Source organism: Lutra lutra, chromosome 12, assembly GCF_902655055.1.
Source record: "Lutra lutra chromosome 12, mLutLut1.2, whole genome shotgun sequence".
In the NCBI taxonomy this organism is placed as follows: domain Eukaryota; kingdom Metazoa; phylum Chordata; class Mammalia; order Carnivora; family Mustelidae; genus Lutra; species Lutra lutra.
In genome coordinates, this window is record NC_062289.1 from 91,066,043 (window position 1) to 91,087,767 (window position 21,725).

The 21,725-nt window shown below is 51.2% G+C and overlaps 1 protein-coding gene across 1 annotated transcript in view; it reads right to left on the bottom strand.

The window, feature by feature from the left end:
• Positions 1 to 1,629: 1,629 nt before the first annotated feature.
• The window catches only part of NOS1 (nitric oxide synthase 1), a 171,552-nt gene continuing 151,456 nt past the window's right edge, over positions 1,630 to 21,725 (bottom strand). The window contains 11 exon segments of the mRNA XM_047698064.1: positions 1,630 to 2,062; positions 3,054 to 3,172; positions 3,760 to 3,954; positions 5,235 to 5,383; positions 6,461 to 6,582; positions 8,463 to 8,550; positions 9,237 to 9,447; positions 12,515 to 12,684; positions 14,064 to 14,257; positions 20,645 to 20,723; positions 21,169 to 21,307. Of these exon segments, the coding sequence (XP_047554020.1) occupies positions 2,047 to 2,062; positions 3,054 to 3,172; positions 3,760 to 3,954; positions 5,235 to 5,383; positions 6,461 to 6,582; positions 8,463 to 8,550; positions 9,237 to 9,447; positions 12,515 to 12,684; positions 14,064 to 14,257; positions 20,645 to 20,723; positions 21,169 to 21,307 (1,482 nt within the window). The 3' untranslated portion in view covers positions 1,630 to 2,046.

The following is a 21,725-nucleotide window of genomic DNA, read 5'->3' on the forward strand; positions in this document are numbered from 1 at the left end:
GCAAGTGTCTCTAAAGGGCTCAAAGGGTTGAAAGAAAGCCCCCGTGGGGGAAGCTGCTAGGAGCCAGAATTGTATATAAAATGGGCGTCTGGAGTTCCAGATTGGCAGAGTGGGGTAGCACGCTGAGTGCCTGGGCTTGGTCTCCTTGCCATGAAAGCCCCAGCCAGAGGAAACAGGATTAAAGGAAGGCTGGGAGGTGGTAACTGGAGGCAGCCCAGCTCCGCGTGCAGGGGGATGGGACCCCAGAGGGAGGGGGGCTGCCGTGGAGGGTGGAGAAAGGCAAGGGCCAGTTTGCTTTTTGCCTTTAAGAATCTCGGAGGTTGTCCTTTCCTGGGGACATCTCTTTGGCACTCCGTGTCCTAAGGCTCTTCCAGAAAGGGCCAGGGCACTTTCTCTTTGGCAGCCCCCCAAACAGAGCATCAAGAAATACCCATTGTGCTCTACAGAAAGGCGGAGCACTCTCTCTGGGCAACAAAACATAAAACAACAAAACAGAACAGCCCACCCACAGAAGGCTTCCTCTCCAACCTGGGCCAGCCCCTCCAGTAATTTCTTGGCTCTCTCCAGGCTTTCCCCTGATTTTGAGCACTTCCGGGGGTGGGGGCGGGGGGGGGTGCCCTCCCAGCCCATTCATCCTGATGGTGGGCACAGCACTTTACCTCCTAGGGTTGGGGGGAGGGGGGAAACTAAACTGACCCTGATTCCCACTGAAGATTGTGTTGCCCATTTTTGATCGGAGTCAAGGTTCATTTCTTTGGCAAAATTATTTTGTCAGGCTAGAAACTTGGGAGATTGCTTTTAGAAGGCCAGGAGTATGAGTGCCAGGCCATGCCCGGTGGTGGTCCTGGGGAGGAAGCCGCGTGATGCCTCATGATGTCTTCCCTCTCCAACTTGTCTGCTTTAAGGGCCTTCTGTTATTTCCTTCCCAGGGTGGAAGGGCCAGCCCTATTTGGGGCAATAAAAAAATAGCAGTGATATTCTTCCTTGATACTGTTTCCAGTCTGTACCAGTCTAAAGGCTGATCTATTCATACTTTTTTCACTTCATAAATTATAAGGGGAAACTGAGGACAAGGAACTTGCCCAAAGTCACCTGATGGCAAAGATGGGATGATTCTTACTTCCCCATACTCCCTGGGACATTACTTCTCCCTGTTGTGGATGGGATGGTCCAGGGAGGGCCAAATCAGGTGATCCTGTCTGGGGTGAGGGGTCGGGCTGGGGAGGAGGTGTGCTTAATCCACAAGATGGGTTAGTTTCCCAGGGAGGGCTCCACTAACTGGTACCAGAATCTAAATGTGACCGATTCTGTGAGCCCCTTTTTAACGGAGCCCCCCCACCCCTTAATCATCACACTTGCTTCCCCCTGCCCTTTGTAACCAGGACAATGAGGGTGCCTCCAAGTGTTTCAGGGATGTGAGCATAGACAGAAATTACGGACGTGTGGAGAACCAGGGCACGGTTCTTGGCACTGAGAGTCTGCAGGCCACACGCTGCCACAGGCAAGAGGACAGACGGAGACCCAGGCCTGTCCCACACGTGCATGCATGTGCACACACAGACACAGACACACACACACACACACACACACACACACACACGACCAGGACGTCATCATAAAAAAGGACAAGGGGGGGCTTCAGCAGCAGAGAGACTGGCTCAGAAGACCTTCCTGACCAGTCCCTGGAGCCTCTCCAGGGGAACCCCAGAGCCACGGCCACGTTCCAGTGATGTCATGCACCGGGGATCTGCCCTTGTCGGGAAGAGAGGGAGGGGGAAACAGTTTTGTAAGAGCCACTGTGGATTATAAAGGCATTGCATTGTAGCAGGACAACTCAAGGAGAAAACCCAAGAGGGCCAAGGAAACCACCGAGGGGCAAGGACCCAGAAGAGGAAAAACCATAGCGACAGGACGAGAGGGACAGCGGGGCCCACGCAGGGTCCCGGAGGGAAGGTTCAGCAGTGTCCACGCTTAGAAAACCTGCAGCCGCTCCGCGGGGGTGCACGGGACAGCCCCCCTGCCATCCGTCTGGGCAAGAGGATCCAGTTAGGAGCTGAAAACCCTGTGGGAAGACAGGGCGGGGAGGGGGTGGGCAGTTAGTGTCCTGGAGGTGAAGCTGAGTTGTTTCCTTACAGAGCCACAGAAAAGCCACTAAGCTCTGGGTTTCACTGTCCCTTCCTCTGCAGGCTCCCCGCCTCAGACAGCACCTGACCCCTAGCTGGGCTTGTCTTGAATGAATGGATGGACTAATGAAGGAATGAAAGAGTGCTTGCTCACTAACACACCCGGCCAGAAAGAGAGGCAAAGAAAGGGGCTTTCTGATAGCCAAAGGAGTTGGAATCTGGAAAGAGAGAAAGCGAGCCTACCGGACACAAAGTATGTTTTGTATGCACAGGGAAAATAATGAGGCTGTTAAGAAATGGGGTGTCTTCCCTACGCCACCAAAAATGAGACAACCCAGTTCCTACCTAATTTAACATAAAGGGCACACGGCGGTGGTTTGCAGGCGGTCTGTGGGTGGGCGTGGGTGAGTGCCATTTCCGTCCTGGTTGAGAGGTCCCGGCCTTAAGGGGAGGTTTAACTAGTGAGACTCAGTCCAGTTTTGTGGTGCCTCAGACTGTTCCCAGCAATTTCTAGAGGACCCGTGAAGTTGTCAAAATAATACCGGTTGGGATCTGCATGGATGAGAACAGTCTACGCAATTTGGGGAGGGGGTGCTGGAGGTGGTGTAAAAATGCTGGGAGCAGGGGCTGGGAATACACCTTCCTGAAGACTGGAGACGTCATTCCACTAGGGGGCGCCCCAGGCAGACTCAGGGATCCGAAGCCAGGGTTCCCAGGCCTCAGAATCCCCTGGAGGGCCCCTTAAAAACATAAACCTCGGTTCTCACTCCAGAGGTTTAGAGTCAGCAGGTCTGGAGCGGCCTGGGAATTTGCATTTGTAGCCCAACTTCCACTGTGGGAAAGCCAGGGCAAAGACAGACATTCCCAGCCATCAGCACTGGGAAAAGATGGCTCTGCCCGCCCCTCTCCCCAGGGATGGAGCCAGCTTACTCATCAGTGTCTTTTTTGCTCTCCTCAATGAAGGCAATGGATTCAGATCTAAGGCGGTTGGTCACTTCATATGTTCGCAGGGTGACCCCGAAAATATCCTCATGGTACCGGTTGTCATCCTGGGGGACAGAAACAGCCTTCAAATGCCAGCCAAAGGCAGGAGAGGGACAGACACACTGACAACCTGGAATGGAATGTCCTTGAAAAGGATGGGTTCTAAACAAACAAGATGTGCTTCATAAGACCCCATGCCCTAACCCTCCAGGGCTTGGGGGTCTCACCAGCCCAGGGTGGCAAAAAACATTTCAGTTCACATCCGAACTGGCACAGCTTGGACAAACCTTTTTGTGCAGTGCTCAACCTGGGCAACTGCACAGGACAGCGCTGCAGCTTAGTTCTGGGGGCAGGAAGAGTCGGTTTAGGAAGGTTGCTATCCAGTTACCCAGTGGTCCACCCGCCTATTATTTTCACACACCACAGCCCCCATCCATATTTAATACATGCACCTGCACACCCAACACCCAGTCCTCCTCCTTCTCTCTCATCTATGGTTGGGGACCACGGGTATCCTCTACCTTGAGCCATAAATGGGAAAATGGGAGCAGGTGGGGATGTCATCATGGCCCCTCTAATCACTGAGACAGGCGGGGTGAGGAAGAGGAGACAGGAACCGGATGCTGACAAAGGGATCCAAGAGGCCACTCACCCTCAGCCTGCTGATGAACACGCCCGCATCCTCCGCTGAGAGTTTCCCCTGCTGGGTCATGATGCGCTGGATGGCTTTGAGGACATCAGCGGCCATGGTGACGTCCCCGCAGACATAGATGTGGCCCCCTTGCTCCTGCAGGGCTTGGTACACTGGTTCTGCTAGCTGTTCCTGCAGGATGTCCTGCACGTACTTCTGCAGGGGGCAGCAAGAGCCGTGAGAAGGAGCTGGATCCTGGGCAGCAGCACACTACCCGCCCCCAGGACAGCAAAGCCTGACATAGGTGACCCAGGGGAGCAGGAGGAGCAAGGAAGAGAGGGAAAGCCGATCCGAGCGTGTGTGAGTGAGCTGCACCTGTGCTGGAGTTCAGCGGGGCTGAGGACCCTCGAGAGGGTCATGCGGAACACGACCCAGAGCCGTAACCCAGAGGGGCATAGGGTGGGTTCACAATCTATCTGCTCCCTGTCCGATGGCCAGAGGTCCCCCACGGGGTGTTGACCCCTGTACTCTGATAGGTGCGGGATTCAGCCTATGCTGGGGTGCCAGAGAGGCAAGACAGCAGGAGATGGGGAAGGCGAGGGGCTCTCAGCTTCCACCTGTGCAAAGTCTGCTGCTGTACAACAGCTGGAGTAGAAGGTGGGCTAAGAGAAAGTGGGGTGGGCACGGGGCGGGGGGGTTTCCAAATCAGCCTCCGGGGGATTTGCCTTATCTGTTCAGGATGCCTTTCACTTGTCTAGGTAACTCCCTTGGGGTGAGGCGGACATGCAGCTGGTAGGTCTTGGCACGGCTGTCCTGCTTGTAAAGACACTGGGGCACTTCCACACCAGCTATCAAAAAGCCCCTGCCCATCTGCTGACAGCCCACCCCACCCCAGCTCTCCCGGCCCCTTTCCTGGGACCCCTCTGGATCTCCTCCAGATCCAGGAGGAGCACGCTCCAGTCCCGCGGCCTGTGTCTGTATTCTGACTTTGCGCCTCTTGGGGACTGTTACTTTTTTTTTTTTTTTTTTTTTAGTTCGTATTTTAAAAAATATTTGTATTTTGGTAAGATACGGAAAACATTTCATGTACCATTCAACCATTTAGTGGCATTTCGTGCACCACTATCTTGTGCAACCAGCGTCCTATCTGGTCCTAGAACTTATTCATCACCCCAAAAGGAAATTCTGTACCTAGGAGCAGTCATTCCCATTCCCCTGTCGCCACAGCCGCCGGTAACCCCAGATCTGCTCTCCGTCTCTACGGAGTCGGCTGTTCTGGATAGTTCACATAAGTGGCATCCTATAACATGGGCCGTTAGATATTTTAAACTGATAATTCTATGCTCCTGCTTCCTGAAGTACAGAGCGACGCCCTGGAGAATTCAGACTAGGTGAGGGGGTGCCTGGGGGTGGGATGCGCATGCGTGTACCAGCATGTGTGCGCATGCGCGTATCTGGGGCTGTGGGCGGGGGACGGCGCACGGGCCGGGGGTTACCTTTGGTTTGTCTGGCTCTCGGGAGTAGGCTGTGTAAAGTTCTCGGAAGACCCCCTTGTTCTTGGCCTGCAGAGTCTCCTCCCTGTAGATGTGGTCTGTCTTGGATTGCCGGCACCCGAACACCAGGACCATGGGGCAGGGGCTCATTCCTGAGGACCAGAAAGATCTCACGTTGCTCACAGCTCCTCAGATGCCCGATTTGGGGGGGTGGGTGGCTGGTGGAGCCAGGAGAGGGCGCTGGGAACCTTCATGCGTGCCACAGGGATAGAGCACACGAACACTGGGACAAGTGGGGTGTTATGTATTTGCACACACGTACACCCACGTCTACACACGCATGCACCTGCTCACACAGAGCAAAGTCGGTGAAGGGTGTTCAGATTTTAGCAGACCTCCTTTCTCTGGGTCTCAATCCCTCCTGCTGCCCCAATGGCTACTTAGCAGCCCCCCGCTACTGGTTCGTGCTGAAAGGCCAGTCCGTGGAGCCGGGTTCAAATTCCAGCTCTGTGTGATGATGAGAACTTGGCTTTCTATGTGCCCATTTCCGCAGGTACAGAGCGCAAGTTATCACAGCATCTACCTGCTAGGGTTACTCTGAGACCTAAAACATTAGAGCCCGGTGAATATACAGTGACTCCTTCATGGATGTTAGCTATTCTGCCAGAATGACTGCTCCATGGGGTAGATTTTTTTTTTTTTTCTTGCTGTGTGTCTGTCTTGTCTAGTGCTGTCCCTTGACACCTACAACGGTGCTTGGCATTTATTAGCCGTTCAACAAATCCCTGGCCAATGCACACCGCAGCTGTGGGTTTCTTTCTCTCTCCTCCTGAAGCTGATCTGTTGTGTCTCTCACATAGCAAAGCCAGCTCTGGAATAATAGCCTTTGGGACAATCCCATAAACATACACACATTTGATAAGGCTTAATGTTTACTCTCCTAGGGCTGCTTGAATTTGCAGAGGGGTCCTATCTTAACAAAGAAATGTCTTCTGGGGATGGAATTTTGGGCCCTAGAACAAGCTGTGAGGGAGACTGGTTGGGACAGGTCCTTTGAAGCATAACCATGAACTCAGCCCTGGGTCAGGTCAGTACTGTGAGCCCCCTGCCCTCCACCAGGGAAGGAAGCAGGGGAGAGAGAGCTCCCTCATTCCTCCGAGTGGCTGAGACACAGGTGGGGCTGCCTGGGCGGGGTGGACATCGCTGGGCTGCTGAATTGCAACACCCACCTTTGTGTTGGATGTCAAATTGCCGTTGCTGCCAGAAGCTTCGGAAAGGGGCAATGCCAGTGCCTGGGCCAATGAGGATGCAGGGCACTTGGGGATTTCGGGGCAGGTGGAAGCTGGGTGCTCTGGACAAGAAAGAGAGAATCAGAAGGCTTGCTGTGCTCAAGTCCGATGAAGGGTGGCTGGGTCTTCAGTAGACCAGATGGCCATCTCCATAATCCAGCAGGATTGTACTCTCCAGCTGGGGTCGGGTGCCCCTTATCGGGGTGACAGGTCACACGGATTTGGGGAATTCCCAAAACAGGAGGTCCTCGGGGTCTGGCTGCCATTCCAGTTCCCAATTTTCCTCATTGCTGAGCTAAGCCACAAAGGGCAGTGGGATCGTTTCAACCCAGGGTTTCCAGACCTCAGGACTGCTGACAACATTTGGGGCTGCACACTTCTCTGCCGTGGGGGTGTCCTGTGCATTGTAGGCTACGAAGCAGCACCCCGGGTCTCCACCTCCTAAAGGCCAGGAGCACCCTGCAGCCGAGACAAAAATCTCTGCGGGTGTTGCCACGTGTGCCCTGAAGGGGAGCACCGCCCTGTACTGAGAACCGTGGATTTAGCCCACGGTGAAGGTCTCCCCAAATCGGGGAACGGATTTCAGCGTACAGAAGAATCCCCAGGCAGTGTTAAAAGTACAGAGTCCTGGGCAGCGGAGCGAGTCTGGGCTCAGGACACTGCATTTTTGAGACACCGAGGGAGATTCTGATGCTCAGCGCAGGTGCACCATCCCATCAACACCCCAGTCTCAACAGCTGAGAAAACTCAGTGGTCAAGACCACTGCTGAGGTACAGAAGTCACTGGCTGACATAGCAGGACCCGCCAGGGGGCCCACGGGCTCAGCCAGAGCCGTCAGGGTGAAAAACATTTGAGCTGTATTTTTTATCTGATGGCAGTAAGGACACATTCAATGAAATCTACCCTCTTCACAAAATTTCTAAGTGCACGATACAGTACTGTTCATCATAGGCAGGAGTGTCCTTTAAAACTGAGTTTGGGGGGCGCCTGAGTGGCTCAGTGGGTTAAAGCCTCTGCTTTCAGCTCAGGTCATGGTCCCAGGGTCCTGGGATTGAGCCCCGCATTGGGCTCTCTGCTCAGCAGTTTGGGGGGCGCCTGAGTGGCTCAGTGGGTTAAAGCCTCTGCCTTCAGCTCAGGTCATGGTCCCAGGGTCCTGGGATTGAGCCCCGCATTGGGCTCTCTGCTCAGCAGGGAGCCTGCTTCCCCCCTCCCCGCCGCCTACCTCTCCGTCTACTTGTGATCTCTGTCAAATAAATAAATAAAATCTTTAAAAAAAATAAAACTGAGTTTGGATGGCAGGGGTTGGGTGGGGGGACGCCTGGGTGGTGCCTGCCTTCAGCTCAGGTCATGATCTTGGAGTCCTGGGATGGAGCCCCGCATCATGCTTCTTGCTCAGCGGGGAGTCTGCTTCTCTCTCTGCCCCTCACCCTGCTGTGCTCTGTCTCCAATAAATAAAATCTTAAAAAAAACAAAAACAAAAACAAAAACAAAACCAACTAGCTGAGTTTGGGAGGAAGGGCTCTGATTGATGGGATGAGGTCTCATCTCCAAGATAGCGGGAACAGATAGGGTAGCTGGGAGACAGAGGAGAGAATTTCCGCCCGTCTGCAGATTCCAGGAAAGCGGATGCTGCATTTGCCGGGTTGTCTACTGTACCCCAGCCTCTAGCACAGTACATGCACTTGATAAATATTCATTGCATTGACCTGACTTTGACTGCGTGGGGCAGGGCTGGAGGTGGGGTGGGTACCTGCTTAGTTGTTGCTGTGTTGCCCATCCCGCGATCCTATTAACTTAACAGCTTGGAGGGATACAGAGTGTCGATCTCCGTTCCGTCTGACTCAGCCATCTCTCCAGAACCCATGAGGCTGGTCCACCCAGCCCAGCTCACGAGTACACGGATTTGGGACAACTGCTCATTTCTCCGCATTTGCCACTTACCCTCTCACGAAACACGGGACTACTTCGTCAGCCTGTATCCGGTTGAGCCAGGAGGAGCACACGCCGTGGTGAATTGGTCCTTCTCCATCTGGCAGAATAATCAGGGTGGTCTGGGCGCCTACTGCCCCCAGGGTTCCCCGCCACTGGCTCCCCCCTCCCTCCGGTGCGGAAGCTCACAGCCCTATGCCAAGTTTCTGCCTTGGAATTCCCTGTCTGGATCCCTTCCTCTGAAGGGGAAGAGGGAATGGTGAAACCCTGAGAAACTGCCCAGGATTCCCATGGGGGAGGGTGGGTTGGATTCAGACCCCGCCTACTGAGAAAGTCTCGGTCAAAAGGATCCTTGGGTCTTGGAGCTCCCTCAGGCACCATGCATTCTAATTGCTTTATCAAGGAGGGACAATATGGAGACAAAAGCTAGGGTATCCGACTGACCTATAACCGGGGGACTGCATGCAGCAGAGAGCGCCCCGCTCTGGGCGATGGGTGGGGGTGCCTTGATCTAGTTGTTGCCTTGCAGGTGGAGGGATAAGGGAATGAGTAAAAGCGCTCTCAGGCTTGGGGAGCAGAGGAAGCTTTCAAGTGCACATCTTCCCTCCTTCCTGATTCTGCACAGGGTTGGCTCTTTCTAAGGGGACAGTTTGCCTGTCCTGCTTCCTTCCCCCAGTTCCTGGCCTCGAAGTGGGTCTCCTCTCAGGACTTTGGGATATGGCAGCCCCGCAGAGGCCCCCAGGGGGCAAATGCAGACTCAGAGGCTCTCCCAGGGCCTCTGCCTACCTCGGGTGCGGTAGGAGACGATGGCCACGGTGAGGTGCACCTCGTCGGGGTACATGTCTGGGGAGGAGCTGATGGAATAGTAGCGGGGCTGCAGCAGGGACAGCTGGGTCAGGAGAAGGGTGGACGGCATCTGGATGGATGGGAACTCCTCCAGCACCTCCACGATGGTGGGATTCTTGCCCCATTTCCATTCCTCATATTCCTGCAAACCCTGTGCCAAGGAGAGGGATGGAGAACTTACACCCTGCTCTGGGTACACATTTCCAGTGGGGGCAACAGAACGTCCAGGGAAGAAAGTCGGGAGAGGGCGCCTGGGTGGCTCAGTGTGTTAAAGCCTCTGACGTCGGCTCAGGTCATGATCTCAGGGTCCTGGGATCGGGTCCCGAGTCGGGCTCTCTGCTCAGCGGGGAGCCTGCTTCCCCCCTGCCTCTGCCTGCCTCTCTGCATACTTGTGATCTCTCTGTCAAATAAATAAATAAAATCTTAAAAAAAAAAAAAAAGTCGAGAGAGGGAAGGATACCTAACACTCACACAGTAATAACTCCGTGCCAGGTCTTAATTCTTACGACTTTATGCAATAAGTAAGACTGTTGTCCCTATTTTATAGCAGGGAAAACTGACAATTACAGAGGCTCTTTGGCTTGGAGGCAGTGATTCTGGGTTTGAATCTAGGTCGGGGGTGGCAAAAGGTCAATGTGGCTTACTACCTTATTTGCAGGGCTCATGAGCTAAGACCTGTTTTTACACAGTTTGTTGGGGGAAAGGATCAAAAGAAGAATGTGATATGTGATCACAAGAATGTGATATGAAATTTGAATTTCCGTGCCTACAAATACAATTGGATTGGAACCCAGCCACGCCGACTCACTTAGGTAACGTCTATGTTGTTGGGTTATAAATGGTGGAGTTTAGGGGTTGTGATACAGACCTCACGGACCGTGAGCCTGAAATATTTACTACCAGGCTCTTTATGGAAAAAGATTGCTGACGCCTGCTCTAGGGGGGGTGTGTGCCTAACCATAATCAGTCCCGCCATGTGCAAACATCGAGAGAGAAGCACTGTGGAGAGAGTCATGATTTGGCGGTATGGAATGCAGACCTGGGACCTGTGAGTGTGCACACCTGGAGATGCATTGGCAGAGAGCATAGGTCAAGTTCAAGATGGTGAATGACAGCCCCAAAGGAACAGGTTCGGGTGTGGAGGACCATAGTCAGGGTTTGTGGCCAGCAAACCCCAGCTGCTATCAGGGAACAGAGGAACTCTCTGGGGCTTTGGAATTATGTTTTCCTACTTGGAAGCTGCTTTGGGCAGTCCCTGATTGCATGTAAGAGGCTCAGATTTTGAGGAGTAAAGCCTATTGTAAGTACCGTTTAATAAAGCTTTCCTCCATGTCCCTCAAGATCATTCTTGCCTTATTGATAGGGTATGGCATCCTTGAGAACGTGCCTCCCAGACCTCCAGCCTCACTGACTTCGAGCAGCAGGGGAGCCATCAGCCAAGAGCCTCAGTAACTGCCCTCTGAAATGGACATCCACGGGAAACAGACATGGTTCACCCATGCTGGTCCTTCCTAAGGCTGGGGCTGCAGCTCCAGATGTTTCCACTCACACATCTTTCCCTGTCCTGCACTCAGAGTCAGACTGGTTGGAGCTCTGATGGTTCTCCGTCTTATCGGACTCCTGCCCATTTCCCCCTCCCATGGGTGTTTCCCTTAATCAAAATCCTCGCTCATTTAATCCCACCTTGGAGTTTCTGCTCTTTGGAAGAAACGGGCTAATACGTACAGTTTATCAAATTCTACTTGAAATTGTCCATGCAAACAGTGCAATCTCTGGTCCCTCCCATCAATTAAAATTTTAAAGTTATACATGTATATCATGTACAAAGATAAACAATTCTGCAAAGTTTACGATGAAAATTAATGCTCTACTTCTCCAATCTTTTCCAGTTCCCCAGAGTGAATTACTTAATCACAAGTCTCTAAGTGTTCCTTTTCACGTCTGTTTTCTCATTTCTAAATATAGCCAACCCTCCAACAACATGGGTTTGGTCCCATGTTGGGTCCACTTACATGTAATTTTTTTTTTGATGAATATAATAGAAGACTGTAAATGAATTTTCTCTTCCTTGTGATTTTCTTAACAGTTTCTTTTCTCTAGCTTACTTTATGGTAAGAATATAGTAAATCATACATAAAACAAGCAAAATATGTGTTAATCAATTGTTTATGTTATTGGTAAGGCTTCTGGTCAACAGTAGGCTACCTTAGTGGTTACGTTTTGGGGCTGTCAAAAGTTGTATGTAGATTTTCTACTGTACAGGGGGTCAGCACCCCAGTTCCCACATTGTTCAAGGGCCAGCTGTAATATACATTCTTTGAAATTAGTACCTTCCTGTCTGCCCATCATTCGTCTCTCTCCTGGACAGCAGAAGAAAGCTAAGCCATCCTTTGCTGATGGCTTGCTTAGTGGGGAGGAGCCCCCACTGGGAGAGGTCTGGGTGGTCCTCCTGGGTAGGAATCACACTGAGCAAAATTTTGCGGCAGGTTGGGGCAAGCGAGTCCTAGGTTTCAAAGCAAGGATGGTAGAAATGTTTGATGCATTTTACCATCTGAGGGCCTCCTCTCTTGCAGGTCCTACCAATAGCTCCTTGGTGTTGGGAAAGGCCTCTCTCTAAAACAGGGCACTGTGGGATTCTTCTCTCTTTCTATTCCTGTTAAGCATGGGCTCAGATGGAGCTAAGGGAAGCTCAGGTGTTCCCAAGGAAGGAGGAACAAGAATTAGAAAAGGAATCTCTACCAGGCCAGAGAGCTCTGAGATTCAACAGGGTGACCCTCGTTCTGTCAGACCTTGGTTAGAATGAGGGGAGACGGGGGTGCCTGGGTGGCTCAGTGGGTTAAGCCTCTGCCTTCGGCTCAGGTCATGGTCTCAGGGTCCTGGGGATTGAGCCCCGCATCGGGCTCTCTGCTCAGCAGAGAGCCTACTTCCCTTCCTCTCTCTCTCTGCCTGCCTCTCTGCCTACTTGTGATCTCTGTCTGTCAAATAAATAAATAAAATCTTAAAAAAAAAAAAATGAATGAGGGGAGATGGTGAGGACAAGCCAAAATGGACTAACCAATATGGCGACCACCTGCAAACGAAAAACGAGCAAACGAGCAACTCTTGTTCCACACTGTCATCTTCTGGACAACTGTTGTAACAGCTATATTGCTCTCCAGGGACCAGGAGGGGAAAGATGTGGGGGTGGGGGGTGGGGTTGTAGGAGGCCAGGGACCCACCTTGCTGAGGACCAGCAGACGCTGCTTCTCCTTCTCGCTGGTGGCCAGGGAGGCAAACTGCTGCAGCTGCAGCGGCGTCGGCGGCGTGGTGATGTCCAGGTAGTACTTGAAGGCCTGGAAGATGGTGCAGGGCGGGAGGCGGTGCTCGTCTGTCCAGTTACTGATCACTCCTATGGAGGTACAATGGACATAGGGGTGGATGGGGGGAGGAAAGTCTGAGCTCCAAGGGCTTGGGCCTAAGTCAGGAAGGCCAGATTTGTTCCTGGGGCGGGTGAGCCAAGCAATCCCTTGGCTTGTCACCTTTCATGTCCCACATCTAGACCCAGGCTTCTCGGGACCATGGGATCACCTCATGCACGCAAGGAGCAGATCCAAGATCAATTGTGCAAATTAGTTCAAAAATTAAAAACATAAACCAACATTAAAATAGCATGAGACGGTCTGTCTCTGGCGTTTTATGCAATGAGCCCCCAACTGAGCACGAGCTAGGAGTCTATTTTGGTTCTGTCTGCCCTCTCATGGTGTTGGCCTCTCAAACCCCTAAGTGGGATTCTAGCATTTAAAATGACAAACATGCCTAACACTTTGCTAGCACTTTCTGTATGCCAAGTGCTATTCTCAGCACTTTATATTATTAACTCACTTAGTCCACACAACAATCCTAGGTGGCGGGTGCTATTATTATTCCCACTTTGCAACTGAGAAAAAAGGGAAGCACAGAGAGGTCAAGGAATCTGCCCAAGGTCACACAGCTCATAAGTGTGAAGTCAGGCAGTCCTGCCCCAGACCTTGTTCTAACTATTACGCTGTACTCCCATATAATTTTCCATCGGATATAGTCCTACACACAGTATCTGCTTTATCAGGGGCTCAATCCAAGATGAAAAGTGTTGCTCCAACACGAAGGAAGAACTGGCTGGGTTGGATTTATTAATATAAAGCATTACCTCCCCAAAGTGGTATCTCCCAAAGGACTTTTCAGTGGGGCTTTGACCACATGCTATTTCCACACTCTGCCCTGACCATACACTCTAGCTCCTTTGTGAAGGTGACAGGTCACCATGTCTTGGGCTGTCAGGTAAGGTCACCATGGTTACTGGTACCTGAGCCCCGAGCTCATCTGTGCCTCCTGAAATGAAGCCCTGAGGCCCATCTGCCTTTAAAATTCTTCAATGAGAAGGTCAAGGATGGTCCCTAAAACAAACCGGAACCTGATCTAATGATGATTCAACCTTGAGAGCGCCGAGTTGCATGTAGTGCTTCTTGATTTTAAGAGGAGGGAGGGGTACACATCGGCGGCTGTTCATTGGTGGGCAGTGAGGCGGGGGTGATGAAGGAGGGCAGAAGCCCCTTCCCCCAGGGTTGCTATGGATGTCCTAGCATCACAGACACTGGGTCAGCCAGTTGGGCCAAGGTGGTTCAGCCATGAGAAAGGAGGAGTCTCAGGAGGTGACAGAGACCCACTCTCCCCAACCTGGACTGGCAACCGGGAAGGAGGATGGGTCTCCTTTTCCCCAGACACTGGGGCACCCCACCCTGCCGTAGGTACCCAAAGCTGTGTTCCGCTCCTCCAGCAGCTCCACCTTCACCAGCTGGTTGACCGGGGGTGCGTCCTCCAGCCGCTCGATCAGGGCATTCACGAGGTCCTCGTGGTTGCCCGGGAAGACGCCCAAGTGGTCCCCAGGCTGGTACTGCAGCTCCTGATTCCCGTTGGTGTGCAGACGCACGAAGATGGTTGATCGGCTGGAGGGAAAGGTGGGGAAGAGTCAGAGAAGAGTCACCAGCTACTGCCTCCTTTCTTTACTCCTTTGTCTCTTTTTGTGGTTGAAATCCCCCTCCTTTCCGTTCTCCGTGAGGCCTATGCCAAGAGACCTCTATCCCCATCATTCCACACCATGGCTTTTAGCAGGTCCCCCGTGAGCTTCTCTGCAAATCCAATGCCAATGTCATGGCATTCATCTTGTTCATGGAACCAGCACTGGACGTGGCTGGTCACTTCCTCCTCAACTCCCTTCTCCTGGGTTCTAGCACCCCAGCTCTCCCAATCTTCATTCCTTTGGCAGTTCCTTCTCATCTCCCCAAACTCTGGACATCAGAGCCCCTCAGGGTTCAGTTCAGTCCTCAGATTCCTTGCTTTTCTATCTTCGCAAACCCAACTTTCTCCATAGCACTTACCAGCGTCTGCCTTCTTGTGGAGTTTCCATCATCCTGTGCTTTGTGGTCTGCCTTCCCCTGCCTCCCGACCCTCCCTCCCCCATCCCCACCCAGCCTCCAGAACAATGTAAATTCCACAGGGCAAGGAATCTGTTTTGTCCACTGCTCTCTTTCTGGCAAATAGGATAGTCACAGCACATAGCTGGTCCTCAAGAAATATTTATTAGACGAAGGAACCTCAGACGCCCAGGGTTCATCAGTTGCCAGAACAGACTGTGTTTTCAGTACTAACTGGGGTTCTCCCAGGAATCAGGACCCCACTGGAGCCAAGGCAGTGGAGTCTGCAGTCTGCGTCATGCCATCTCTCCTGGGAATCCCAAGCTCTGTCCCCTCTTTTGTAAGTATGTGTGTGCGTTGCGGGGGGAGCAGGCTCCTTATATTATCACATAAGAGAAACACATATTTGGTCTTCATTGTGCAAAAATCCACCCATATAAATTTGAGAGATCTAAGGAGAAAACACACAGAGGAACTGATTTACGTCCCGCCTGATCCTCCCCCTTTCCACTGGTTTTTGTATTTTAAGGGCAGGATTTTAAGGGCCCCTGCTAAGGGAGGGCAACCAGAATGAATTCTCAGACTATGATCATTCCGGTCCTTTAAAAGGTTTTAGAACAGACCTACTGCATTTTACACAATGCCTGAGAACTTGGGAGCTGATTACGCTTTTGGTAAATCAGATTCTTTGTCCTCTTTGGGTTCCGCCGGCATTTCAGAATCTTTTCTTTTCTTTTCTAGATTTTATTTATTTGAGAGAGAGCGAATGAGAAGGGGGAGGGTCAGAGGGAGAAGCAGGCTCCTTGCCAAGCAGGGAGTCTGATGTAGGACTCGATGCCGGGACTCCAGGATCATGACCTAAGCCGAAGGCAGTCACTTAACCAACTGAGCCACCCAGGCACCCCTAGATCTGCTTATCTTCATTGCCAACTGGTTCTTGGTAGAGACACTTCATATCCAACATGAAGTTTCTACGTTCTCCATGGTATGTAAATCAACACTTGAATAGACCAATGGGACTCGCTATATAAAGGAGTCTCTGGCATACCCAAGAACCCTTTTGTGCTGCAAATAGCCACCGTTATTAAAAATAGTTGTGCTAGCACATTTTCTTTTTTGCAAGTATTTTCTCGAAGCAAGGCAAGGCACCCCTGTCCTTCGTATGGTGGGGAAATTGGTGGCTGACATTGGGAATGGTGGTGTCAAGGCCTGGGGTCCCATTCTCCTTTCCTGGACAGATTTTGCTGTCTCTGGGGCACCCATCTTGTCAATTATGCAGACTTACACGACTGATTCTGATCTGAGCTCATGCGGATTCCTGGTTCCTGGAGAGCAATGACAACCATCAGCTCCCGCCAGCGCCAGGGTTGGAATTTAGCAGAGGCTGACAGCCAGCAGGGGGCGCTGTGGGGCTGCTAATTAAGGAGCCTTCCGCGCCAACCACAGGAAGCCTTTGAAAGGGCCCCACATCAATTCCCACTTTCTCCCAGATCATCATGATTTCTTTCAGAAGTATATTTGCCTCCGTTCTTCTGGCCGGTACAAAATAGAAATGTGGAAGACCCGAACTTGCTGAGCTGGCTCACGCTCACAGCCATTTCCCCAAGTTCTCTTGAACATGACATACGGTGGTCAGGCAGATAAGGGTCAGGAATGGGGAGGCAGCTGGCAGATAAGCCAGGTGCTCAGGCTCTGCCCGTGCTGGGAATTTAACCAAGGGGATGTTGCAAGCCTCTGATCAGGCATGGCTCGCTGAGACCTCCCAGGGATGAATGACTATGGCCTTGGAGCATCCCGATGGGCTAGTCTTTGAAGCCTTGTGGGGGAAGCAGATTCCCCTCACCCTTTCTCAGTAGTACTAACTTGGAGACCAGTTGTCTCAGTTCTGCTGGGGGTTTGTAAGTATAGAATTTTGTAAGTTAGTTTTGTGTGTGTGTGTGTGTGTGTGTGTTTAAGCTTGGGACACATTAAGGTCATGGAGAAGGATGGGAAAGAAGGAGAAAGGGCAAAAAGGGCAGTGTGGGAAGGTAGCAGTCATTGGGGCCTCTCCATCCCAGACTCCAGAAGCATAACAGACAGACACAGACACACATACGCACACGCATGTATGCTTGGCAGTGGCTCAATGACAGTTTCACGGATGAAACAAGAGCCTGCTAATGTTCAGCATCAAATGGAAAAAAAATAGCTAATGCTCATTCTTTAATGAAAAGAGTAAACATTGTAAGTTTCATTCATTCAGCAAATTTGTAGTGCGTATTGGGCATTATTCTAGGCACTGGTGAGACAGTGATGGGTCTGGGGTCCCATTCTCATTGACTGTCCTAGTTTCACTGAGGAGCAACTTAAAGAGGTCCCAGAAGGATGGGTGGGTGTTGATGGGTTGGGGGCAGCAGACCCAGTAATCATCAGATAGGATGGTCAGGGAGTCTCTGAGGTGATGTGACATTTGAGGAGAGATCTGAACAATGAGAAAAAGGGGACATGCAAAGACCTGTTTGGGAAGAGTGTTTGCATGTGCAAAGGCCCTGGGGTAAGAAAAGGTGTAGCATATATGGAGAAGGGAAACAAGGCTGGAATGTTTGGAGAGTGGTCAACACAGATGTGGGGGGAGGGCAGAGCTGAAGAAGGAGATCAGAATGGTGGCCAGAGGCCAGATCATGCGGAATTCATCATGACCCATCATAGTGAGAAGTTTGGAGGTTTCAATCCAGTGGGAAGCCACTGGAGGGTATGAAGCTGTGGAGTGACAGGATTCAATTTATGTTTTTCCAAGATTGGTCTAGCTACTACTTGGAAATGGATCTTTGAGAGAAAAGCCAAGAAACAAGGAGACAAGTAAGTGCCTACTGTAGCCACTCATACCATCAATGAACATGGATTTGCTCAAGGCAGCAGCTATAGGTCTGAGATGAAGTTGAAAGTCAAATCCCAGAGGACAAGATGAGGGCTGGACATGCAGTGTAAGGAAGGGAGAGGAGGCAAGGAAGATGCTTGAGGTTTTGTCTTAAGACAACTGTTGATGATTTCTGTTGAAATGGGAAAGACTGGAGAGAGGCAATTTCATCCAGGGAGCAGTAAGAATCCAGAGTTTCCCCACCAAGAACTGTCCATTGTAATATCCCACCACTGTCCACAATGTCCCAACACTCAGGACCTCTTCCGCACCTATACTCCTGCCAGCCTCTGCCTAGATGTCCCTCCTCTCATTCCCTTTCTAAAGCCTACCATGCACTTCTCCTTCTTCTGAAATGCAGGACTCACCGCACCCATTACCGCTCCATTATACTTCCTGCTGTATTGTTTGTTAATTGGTGTACCTAGAGAATGTATTTCCTGGCCAGGCAATAACTGTGGTCACTTTTATCTTTGGTTGTGCAAGGATCACCCTCAGGAGGTTGTTTACTTCCTTGTAAGCACTTTGCTTGCAATTAAGGATCTGGGAGGCGGGGAGTAATTTGTGACATCTCACTTATGGCCTCCTGGCCCAAACAGCCTGATTTTGGGCCGACTTGGGTGGGGGAAAATGGAAGCATATGATGCATTTTTTTTTTTTTTAACTCGATTATCCCTTCAAACAAACCAACAACTTACAAAGCTGGAGATGGCAGTAAGCCTGAAAATAGGTCATGCTCCAGAGTGTGCTTCCAAAGGGAGAGAGATACCTACATACAACTTGATCCTTTTTGTGCTAATTCACGACTGATTTTCATACAAGGTCCTCGTCCCTAACCCTGTTGAAACAGTCTCTTCTAAGTCACTCAGCATAGAGTGAGCTGCCCTTTCCAGAGGTGAGTGGGGGTTATTCTGGGACTTTGGTCCAAGTCAGCATCAGAATATTTGCAAAGGACCTTGCTTTTTATGTACCATGGTTTAGGGAGTAATTTTTGTGATTTGGTCTTTCACGGTTTGTTGCTGAAGGAAATTTCCAATGGGTTCTTAGTCTCTTCTCTTCCATGCTACTGAAGTCATCCCTTTCCACAGGGCAGAAACGGGAAGTAAGGATGTGTATTTCAAACACAAGGTCCCTCTCTGTATCAGAGATCCCTATGTTCCTGAATGTTGCCTATAACAAATTATTCAAAGGGTTTAATTTCCCAACCTGTTTCTTTAATGTTGGAGGATCTAAGAGAGTACATGAGAGCTTGGGGGCTTCATCCTGCTGATAACTCCATCAGAGGTCTGAAGTCCACACAGAAAGCATGCATACTAAATTTGTAGGTGTTTGAAGTTGGGACAGATAAGGAAGAGTAACGGGAAGGTATGAGACACTAATTGCCTTGTGCACCTCGTCGTTAATACAGCAGCCTTGCAATGGCCTTGAGGATACCTGGGTAGCCATTCAGCATGCTGACTTTGGAGTTGGAGAACTGAGTCTGTGACCTTGATAAAGTCACTTGCATTATCTACTTGTCACTTTTCATATTTAAAACATTGATGATGGGGGGGCCTGGGTAGTCAGTCAGTTGAGCGACCGACTCTTGATTTCAGCTCAGGTCATGGTCGTGGGATCACCCCCACATCGGGCTCTAAACTCAGTGGAGAGTCTGCTTGAGATTCTCTCTCTCCCTCTCCTTCTGCCCCTCCCTGCCTAAAATAAATAAATTGATCTTTAGCGGGGCGGGGTGGGGGGGGACCAAAACCAAAACTTCGATGATAATAGTCTCAACGTCCTGGGCTGGTTAAGAGTTCTGGGAGATTCCTCAGAGAGAGATACAAAACAGGGCTCGGCACACAGAAAACACTAGAGAAATGTCAGCAACGTGTAGAGCTACCCTCCTTGTTCTGCATAAGGAGACGGGGCTTGGAGGACCTGTGTGACAGGCCCGCAGTCACACAGCTGGTGTGCGACAGAACAGAGGTCAGAACCCAGGCCTGTCCAGCTTACGAGCCCACTCTCCATACTAAAGAATCAAGATTTCAAAAGCTCAACATGGGCTATAACCAGGACGTGAAAAAAGATGCCATTCTCTAGGGATCAATGCAAAGGACTTCATTAAGGCCTAAAATCTTATTTACAGAAGTCAAGGGACGGAGAGACTTGGCTCACTCACTTTGACCACAGCAGCAAGGGTGTAAGCTAAATGGGAGCACGGCATGGCCACCAGGACAAAACCCACGATCTCGGGCGGTATCAGTGTGTCCTGCTCAGGTCCGGGGGCTTTAATGGCCCCAGTGCAGGTGGTAGCTGTGACAGGTTCTCTGTACGCTGTGACCGGGTCTGAGAAGGACACTGGCAGCTGGACAAGAGCGTGTCCTTTTACTAAGGCGAAAGGCTTAGGAAACCTGGTCTTAGGAAGCACAATTTGAAGAAATCAAAATCCAGGAGAGACTGGTCCTTGTCCTTGGCTATCAGCAGGTCTCTCATTTGGAAGAACAGAGTTTGTTTTGGGTGTCACCTGAGGATAACTGAGATCAATGCAGAGAGCTAGGAAGAGGCCCTTTGGTTATAGCAACAGCAAGATCATGTCTAACAGTTAGGACTCTGAAACACAGAGTGGGCTGTCTGGTGAGGTAATGAACCTCCCGTCGTCCCAAAGGAATTTAAGCAGTATCTGGGTAGCCAGTTTTCGGGACTCTAGAGAAGAATTACCCACAAGGAGGAAATATTCTCTGGCTAGGATGCTCTGGTACAATGAACATTAGCAGTTCGACAAGGGTGTGGTCTAGATTAAAAATTCCTCATACAACCTTTCTCTTTCTGCTTTCCACGATGATCTGTCCTCTCGTGGTCCCTCTAGGGGGCTTGGCAAAGGGAAGGTGGGAAAACCTTGATGCTACAAAGCGGCAGGGGCATCTCAGTGGCACTTGGGACAGTCATGGGAAGCCAGGCCTCCAAGTCAACCAGGGCTCCTCCCCGAGGGTGGGGGGGCATGTGGAGCACAGATGGGAACCCCGAGCCAAGCAAGGTGTTCCTACCTGGATTTAGGGCTCTGAAGGTTCTGACGGCTGAGGAGTCGAGCAGCCGAGACCCGCTTTTTGTGGACATTGGATAGACCTGCGGTGAGAACAATGACAGTCTCCCTGAGATGGGGTTAAAGCATGGCCAGTACAAAGCTTCCTGCTTCTCCTGACTCTCTCTTCACCCTTGCACTGTCCCCTCTGGAGTGAGGCGAAGAGATGAAAGAGAAGAAGTTGGGTGGGTTGTGGGGGGAGGGCTGCGGATAATGGAGAAGGGAAGGCAAATCTAGTTGAGCGGAGCTGAGAAGAAGAGTTTCAGGGTTATGGCGCCGCCCTGCTGGAGGGAGAAACATCCAGGCGCAGGTCGGCTGGGTGTGGGCCACTGGCCGCGTATTTATTTTCAGAGGACTGCCCTGAAGAGAGATGGAAGAGAGATGACACCCAGCTTCTTGTGGCACCTTTCGGGAGGTGAGGGCTCCTTTCTCCACCAACCCACATGCATGGGGGGCCCTGCATGCCCCCCAGAGGTCGTGGAGAGGTACCTTGCGTAAGTTCTGGAGCTTCGGCCACGTAGGTGAGGCGGAACTTGTTCCTCTTCCAGCTGCGGTCGTTGCTGATGAGGGAGTTGTTGGCCTTCTCGATGTTGACATCGTCTCCCACACAAAACACATCACAGGCTGCCTGTGGCACATGCAGGGCTCTCAGTGACCTCCCAGGCATGGCATGTATCCATCAATCCATCCATCCATCCATCCATCCATCCATCCATCCATCCATCCATCCAACTATCAATTCATCTAACCAACCATCCATCCATCCATCCATCCATCCATCCAACCATCCATCCATCCATCCATCCATCCATCCATCCATCCAACCAACCATCCATCCATCCAACCATCCATCCATCCATCCAACCAACCATCCAACCATCCATCCATCCATCCAACCAACCATCCATCCATCCATCCAACCAACCATCCATCTATCCATCCATCCGTCTTTCCTTCCCTCCTTCCTTCCATCTGTCCATCTGTCCATCCATCCTTCCATTCTTCCATCTGTACCTTCCCTTCCTTCATTCCTTCCTTCCTTCCTT